Genomic DNA, 8,495 nt, shown 5'->3' on the forward strand with positions numbered 1-8,495 from the left:
CCTTCCTTTATGTCGATACAGTTACGCAAATTAGATGCGTAACCGTCTGGAAATTCCACATCGTTTGAAATCCAATCAAAGAACGCATCTTTTCCCTCTGCATCAAGTCGGTATATGGGAAAAAGGAGCTCTACCATTCTCATCAACATGAAGTTCTGAACGAGCACATATATCGACTAAATCCAGTCTTGACTTCAAATTATCCTTTGTTTTACCTTGAACATTAAGGATCGTGTTCATGAGATTGTCAAAAAAGTTCTTCTCAATATGCATGACATCTAAATTATGCCTTAGCAGATGATCCTCCCAGTATGGCAGATCCCAGAAAATACTTTTTTGTGCCAGTTATGTAGGTCTCCAACAGCATCTACCGGAAAACGCTCATGTCCACCGACGTCTGGCGTCCTTTCTGCACTAAAATCTCTTAGTTGTGTCTTCAAATCTTTCCCACAAATTTCCGGAGGTGGACTGTCAAACACCCTCTTGTTCTTCGTAAACAAATTCCTACTCCTACGATATGGATGATCAGTGGTAGGAATCTCCTGTGACAGTTAAACCAACACGTTTTCCTGCCGTGTTTTAGTTGGAAAGCATCAGTGTTATCTTGACAATATGGACATGATAGCCTTCCATGCATTGTCCATCCAGATAACATACCATATGCTGGAAAATCACTTATTGTCCACATTAGTACTGCCCGCATTTGAAAGTTTTTTTTACACGAAACATCGTATGTTTCAGCACCTTGAGCCCATAGTTGTTGCAACTCATATATTAGTGGCTGAAAAAACACATCAAGTGATCTCTTAGGATGCTCTGGTCCGGGAACGAGAATCGAGAGAAACAAAAACTCTCGTCGCAAGCACAAGTTTGGGGGTATGTTGTATGGTGTAAGAATGACTGGCCATAGAGAATATTGTCTTCCACTCTTCCCAAACGGGCTGAAACCATCAGTACATGCACCAAGGTAGACATTTCTTCTCTCATACGCAAAGTCGGGATACTTTGATTGGAAATGCTTCTACGCTTTTGCATCTGAAGGATGTCTGATCTCACTATCTGTTGAGTGCTCCGCATGTCATCTCATTGGTTGCGCTGTGCGTTCAGACAGATACAACCTCTGCAACCTTTCCGTCAAAGGCAAATACCACATCCTTTTATATGGCACTGGAACTCTTCCACTCGTATCTTTATAACGAGGCTTTCCACAAAATTTGCATGTAACCCGCTGTTCATCCGCCCTCCAATAAATCATGCAGTTATCGCTGCATACATCTATTACATGATACGATAAACCAAGACCAGCTACAAGTTTTTGAACCTCGTAGTATGAACCAGGAGCTACATTATCCTCGGTAGAATACCTTTTACAAAATCAGCAATCGCATCCACACAGTCTTCGTACAATGGTTGCTTTCCAGCATCCAACAAATCATAAAATCTCCTAGCTTATGCATTGGGTAAATCTTCCCCTCTAAAATGATCATTTACCTTCTGCTCAGTACCTACACCATAATCTACATCCGTTCTAATTGGTTTTTCTAATCTAACCGCTGGCTGAGGTTCGCTAGTACTACCATGTTCATAATCAGTTTCCCCATGATGATACCAAATTTTGTAACTTCGTGTAAACCCACTCAAATATAGATGAGTCCAAACATCCCACTCTTTAATAACCTTTTTATTTTTACAATTAGAGCAAGGACATCTTAACATACCTGTTTTTGCATCCGGTTGTCGGTGAACTAACCCCATGAATTCGGTTATACCTCGTTGGTATTCTTCCAAAAGCAATCTCGTGTTCGGATCCAAATGAGGTCGATCGATCCAAGAACGAAATAATTTGAAGAATACATGTTTTTTATGAATCAAATTCGTGTGTGAAGAGAGTAAGAGGGAAGATGAAGATATGGAGTGAATGAAGAGGAAGAGGGGTGCTTGTATTTATAGTTGAAATCCTGCCGACAGACCGAGGAAATTCCGACGAATACCGACGGCAACGGCTCTTTTCTCGGAATTTCCTCGGAATTTTTAAAATCCCCAACGGCTCTCTAACGGCTATAATATATCCTCGGAATTCATCGGTTTTTTCCGAGGAATACATTTTTCCTCGGTATTCCATAAGAATATTACGACGGATTGATATTTCCTCGGAATTCTGTCGGTATATTCCGAGGAAATTCTGAGGAAACCAAATTTTGTGTTTCCTCGGAAATTCCTCGGGATATTCCGAGGATTTTATTTTCCGTCGGAATGTCCGTCAGAATACCGTTGTTTTCTTGTAGTGAACGTCGAGGAGGGAGATGTTCTGATGATTTCGCTGCGAAGGAAAAGACAAACCGTTACGGCTTCGACTCGAGCTTGGCTGAAGTTCATCGACAATGACGGAGGAGGACCAGAAAGTACGGTGAAGAAAACTGCAACATAGATGACATGATGCACTATGGATTGAGATACCAAAAAGTGAAATGTGATGAAGAAGTTTTTTAATTTTAATTTTTTGTTTATCTGTTCCAAAAAAATAAATAATCAATTTAATAAGATAGTATGAACTCTTTAGTCAGATGTATGACTTTAGTTGTAATGATTTGGTTTTTAGCATGTAAATAATACTTGGAAACTGACTTGCGGTGTAAAAAACTCTTTGGTTAATGGTCTTCTGTCTTCCACACCTGCTGAAAATGAAAAATACTTTTAAAAAGCGCACAATACCTTAATGATTGCACTCTTCTCTCATCGTTTATTGCTGCTCTGTAAAAATTCGCTTGACCAATCGACCATGGCGGCCTCCTCCTCTTCCTCCGGGCAATCCCCGCCGCACAACCAAGTCTTCATCAATTTTCGAGGGGAATTGCGGACGAATTTCGTCAGCCATCTGGTGGAGGCCTTAGAAACAGATGGAATCAATGTCTTCATCGACGAAAAAGCTCCTAGAGGTGAAGATATCGCCACCCTCTTTGGCAGAATCGAGGAGTCAAAGATCGCGCTTGCTATCTTCTCAATTGAGTATGCGAAGTCAAAGTGGTGCTTGGACGAGCTGGAGAAGATCAAGGAGTTCGTTGACTCCGGAAAACTTGTGGTCATTCCGATCTTCTACAAGGTAGACACAAACGATGTGAAAGATCTGAACGGAGTGTTCGGTAACAAGTTTTGGGAATTGGCTAGGACTTGCAAAGGTGAAAAGTTCGACAAGTGGAGAGACGCTTTAGGAGTCGTTTCAAGAAAGTTCGGCTTCACTTTAACTGAAACGAGGTACCATGTTCCTGGACTTTCATAAGTTTAGAAATTGAAACAAAATCACTTAAATCAGTCATTATTGATTAGAGTGTTTCAGTCTCAAATTTGAAGGGATTTGTATTAAAAAATGATGAATCATCCGTTCAAACATGGATTTTAAAGATTCACTCTCTCGTAGTAAGAATGTCTATAAGATTATTCAACAAATGATTTTAAAATGTAATTCAATGTTATTAGAAATATTTTAAGTAATGAATTTGATCAGATTTCTAAGGAATTTAAATTATTTATTTGAGTTTTTTAGTTTACTTAGTATCTCTATATATTAATTGAGGAACATTTGAAAAATTGTAACCTCAATTTTGTATTAATTAAAAAATAGCCCATCTTAGGTGTCAATCAATTAGGATGTTAATTAAAGTGACGTGTCAGCTGCATAATCAATTGAGAAATTGGTGAGTCCATGATTAAATGCTAGAGAATGTGACCATATCCATCGATATTAAAAAAAAGGCTCATGTAATATAACGAAAGAAACACATAATTTAAAAACGATCAAACACTGTATAAACGAAGCGTTTCATCCCTAATAAAAAAAAATTCATACAGTAAAGTTGATACTGTCTCGTGGCCACGTCTATCGAAAGTAATCCGTATGGTTCTGAAGCTTTTATTACTCAGAATAATTTGCTAAGAAGACGTCATGAACAATAATTAGCGTAGACCATGGAACTGTCGATAGTTGGTTGCCATGGCGTCATGTATCGTGTCTAAGTCAGACGTTGGGATTAAGTGCTCATGTATCTGGTTCTAATTAAAAATACACAATCAAATGAACAAGTTGGAAAGAAACCATAGAAGTTATGTCAATAGTGTTTTGTAAATAACAGAGTTTTGATCAAGGTATAGCTGGTGGCCGGTTTATAATTTTAATTAGAACCGAACCATATGTGAAATAAAACAGTCGGTATGAGTATCATTTGAATTCTCGCAAACCGGGATTTTGACATGGTTTATCGTCGAAAGTTGAATAAATTTGGCATGCACACTTCTGAATTATAAGGATATGGAAAAATAAATTGAATATGGTAAAACTTAATCCCCAAGGCTTGATTAAATATAGATTGGAGCACTTACGGAAAACTAAATATGTAATAATAATGGTATGATTTTTATGGCTTTTTTACAAAAAATAATAATAATAATAATGGTATGATTTTTACTAGAAAAGATATTTTTACTTGCTAGAGGGTTCTAAAAAAATCTATGACGGCAAGTCCCTAAGTAAAATGGAAAACTTTCTCACCAAGGTAAAACATTCCAATTTTTTTAAGGGAATTTAGTTAATGTTTATTAAGGGGGCGACTGGTTTTCCCGCTACCCCCCCGCAAACGCAGCTTTTGCGGTCGGTAGCGGTTGTCGGCGGTTTGCAACAATCACTCAAATCGCTTTAAACCGCCTCAAACCGCTCCGAATCTCATAAATTCAAAAGCTGGCTCCAGCTAGCGTTTGCGGTTGCGGGCGGTTGCGGGAGGGTAAAATTTTTTATTTTTTTTTAAAACAATATATATACAAAAGTAAAAATATTTAATAAAAAAATTAAATTGAAATTATGAAAATTAAAATATATCTATTATATTTTAATTAATATTATAAAATTTTATAATAAAAACAATTTCAATAAATTTTCAAAAATTAAATTATAACTTTCTAAATAGAAATTTTATTTTATTATAATTTTATGATTTTTGATATTTTTATAATTATATTAAATTTAAATATTGTTAATTTATTATTTGACTATTACGGTATTTGGTAGTTAACCAGTTATAAGTCACCCGCAAACACACAATTTTTAACCGCAGTACCAGTCGTACAAATCTCTTAAAACCGCTAGAAACCGCAACCGCCCGCATCCACAAACTCCCGCAGCCGCAACCACAACCGCTGCGTTTGAACCAGTCAAACCCTAAATGCAATATTAGATTTTTTCTTAATCATCGACTCATTTAACCTAAAATATATTACTATAAAAAAAAGATCGGTTTTCACCATTGGTTGAGCACATCATATTGCAACACTGCCGATAAGAACAAACAATCGATTCACAAAATATTTCATCTGTTACTTCTATTGTCGATTTGAAACCGTTCAAAACCAGCTGGACGATCAAGGTGAAGGTTATTCGATTGTGGAAACAAACAACTGGTGGTGGTGGTGAGACCATTGATATGGTTCTGTGCGATGTTAAGGTTTGGATGTTTTTTTAAAAAACATTACCCATGTACGGTTTCTTTGGATGTTCAAAATATTGAATCATGTCCAGTTTAAAAAATCTCAACTTCATTGCCTAACCCTGCGCAAGGCGCGGGTCTTATCCTAGTTAGTTTTAGATGAGATCTTGGAATTGTGTAACTAAAATCCTAATAACTTTCATAATTCATCCAAAATCATGTTAAAACTCACCGGAAATCAAATCATTCCAAATCATTTCAAATGCATAATTCAATACACACCCTTAGTGATTTTTTTAAATACTAGTTGAAAACTAATGTCTTTCAGTTATATAGATTTACTTATATATTTGATTTTACTGTAAATTCTAGTGGATTTGAAAAATATGTTAAAAATACAAAGATGTAAATTTGAAAATAATCATGTGTGATTTGTTAAATTTAGAAATCAGTACACTTGTAAAAGAAATTAAATCATTTATGGACCTATAAATCAACTTATATCCCCTAAACTATATTTGCGAAGTGATTTTGCCACATGTCATATCTACAATCATTTTTACAAAAAAATGATGACATGACTAACAAGATTGATGACATGACTTACAGTTAATATGACATGGACAATCACATTTATTACTGACATATATTTTTGGTACACTTTATAGAATATGACAATAACTAATACATTACATTTAATGTTGATTTATATTTTTGTTAAACTTCTTAAAATATGGTACTAATTCATAAATCATCACTAAATAAATATATTGAAATATGCATTATAAATTTCGAAATACATTATTTAATGTATTTTTATAATTATACAATTTTTATTACTAATATTTTCAAATTTTCTACATCTTTTTTTAAAAAAATTAATAAATTGTTAATCATAATTTCATTAGTTTCTTTTAGATATCTACAAATTTTATAAATATTGTTTAGTTATAATTTTTAATAACTATACAATTTTTATATGATTTTTAGTAATTTTATACAAGTTGATTTAATACATTTAACCAAAATAAATAGATAAAAATTTTATCTAAGATTTGAATTTTAAATATATTACATTTATATTATTAAATATAATTTAAAATAAACAAAATTATTTTTTTCTTAATTTTATGCTTAAATAATCAACTTTATATTAAATATTAGTCAAAAATAATAAAATATATAATATTAATAAATTTCATTTTAAATATAATTTAACTTTTAAAAAATTTATCACTGCTCATGGTGCAGGAAAACACCTAGTATATATATATATATATATATATATATAGTTTTTGGACTAGTTTATTATTGTTTGGCTATAAATGTTTATGAGTCCTTCTCTTCACTTGTCTTACAGCAAAGAAAGTGAATCTATCATTCAGATTGTAAAGGCAGTGACCAAAGAGCTAACTCTCAATTCGACAACACGGGAAAGAGTAATCCCCATTGACAATCCTGGTGCAGGAGATGAAGAAACGGCTGAATCTGCTTCAGACTCGGCTCTTCCTTCCTTCGGCATAGAAACACGTCTAAATCAGTTGGAAGAGATGTTAAACTCTTACGCAGACCGTACTCTTAAGCTTGGTCTTGTCGGGATGCCGGGTATTGGTAAGACCACCTTGACAAAGATCCTGTATGAAAAGCGTGAAGGCAAGTTTGTGCGCCACGCTTTTCTTGTAGATGTGCGTGAGTTGAGTAAAAGCGGCAGGATGAATGGGAGATATCTCGCGAAGGAGTTGTTGAGGAAGGAATATGTGGATGAAGTCGTCGATTCCATGCAAGCTGAGTCCTTGAAAATACACCTACTCCGTAATAAGTCTCTTGTTATTCTTGATGACGTGACTAACAAGAAACAGATAGAAGTTCTTCTTGGCAATGGCGACTGGATTAAGGAAGGTAGCTTAATCATTATCACGACGAGTGATAGGTCAGTGATCGAAGGGGAGGTTGATGAAATTATGAGGTTCTTAGATTAAGTGGCAGAGACAGTTTGCAGTGCTTCAGCCATTATGCCTTTGGTGTCGTCAATCCTGTGGGAAATTTCAGGATCTTCCAAAGAATTTTCGGAGTATGCCAAAGGAAACCCATTCGCTCTCAAGATATTGGGTGGAGAGCTTAATGGAAAAAACGAGGCTCACTGGAAAGAGGCACTTCGCAAGCTGTCACAAAGTTCCAATGAGACGATACAAGATTTCTTGGCAGATAAGCTATAATGAGGTAAGTCCGCATCAAAAAGATGTGTTTCTTGATGTTGCGTGCTTCTTTTAGATCAGGGGATGAGTATTACGTGAGGTGTTTAGTGGAGTCTGATCTAAAGGATCTTGCCAGTAAGTTTTTGATTAACATTTCTGGTGGACGAGTGGAGATGCACGATTGCTGTATACATTTGGCAAGGAACTTGCTTCCCCGGATCGCGTAGGCTGTTCAACCATAAAGGCCTTCATGCTCTGAAGAAAACAGCGGTAAGATAAACTTATTTTCATGATAACTAGAAGCTCACTTAGCTCTCGACTGTTTTAAGAAATTGCCAACTTACTAACTTATTGTCTTTATTGGTCAAGCAGGGAGACGACATGGTGAGAGGTATTGTGAGAGGTATTTTTATTGACATGTCTGAAATGGAGAAGGACTTTCTTTGGACAAATGTACCTTCAACAACATGCGTAATCTTAGGTATCTGAAGTTGTATAGTTCTCACTGTCATCGACAATGCAAAGCTGACTGCAAACTAAACTTCCCTGATGAGCTTGAGCTTCCATTAGATAGATACGGTATCTCTACTGGCTGAATTTCCTTTCAAGAACCTTCCCAAAGACTTCGACCCCAGAATCTTACCGACCTTAACCTGCCTTACAGCACGATTGAAGAGGTCTTGGATGGTGTTAAGGTGTGTCTCTGTTTAAGTTTCTTTTCATCATTTATTCCGGACAGAGTCAGACATTGGAAGTCGAAAATGATTTTAAATAATATGAAGAGAGATAAATCACCTTATCGTCAATAGGTTTTAGGTTAGAAAATTAA

General features: G+C 35.5%; 1 protein-coding gene across 1 annotated transcript; it reads left to right on the forward strand.

Annotated features, from left to right (window-relative positions):
• The first annotated feature begins 2,273 nt into the window (after positions 1 to 2,273).
• LOC125583817 (disease resistance protein RPS4B-like) lies at positions 2,274 to 7,465 on the forward strand. Its single transcript, XM_048751331.1, has 2 exons — positions 2,274 to 3,252; positions 6,832 to 7,465. The coding sequence occupies exons 1-2, from the start codon at positions 2,717 to 2,719 to the stop codon at positions 7,448 to 7,450; spliced, it is 1,155 nt and encodes a 384-aa protein (XP_048607288.1). The 5' UTR covers positions 2,274 to 2,716; the 3' UTR covers positions 7,451 to 7,465.
• Positions 7,466 to 8,495: the final 1,030 nt, after the last annotated feature.

The sequence above is a fragment of the Brassica napus genome, chromosome C3 (genome assembly GCF_020379485.1).
Source record: "Brassica napus cultivar Da-Ae chromosome C3, Da-Ae, whole genome shotgun sequence".
In the NCBI taxonomy this organism is placed as follows: Eukaryota; Viridiplantae; Streptophyta; class Magnoliopsida; order Brassicales; family Brassicaceae; genus Brassica; species Brassica napus.

Excerpts from the sequence above, each read along its gene's own strand:
- LOC125583817 (XM_048751331.1), top strand. The coding sequence starts at position 2,717 with ATGATTGCACTCTTCTCTCATCGTTTATTGCTGCTCTGTAAAAATTCG. Across the intron at positions 3,253-6,831 it reads TTCACTTTAACTGAAACGAG|CAAAGAAAGTGAATCTATCA; the intron begins GTACCATGTTCC and ends CTTGTCTTACAG.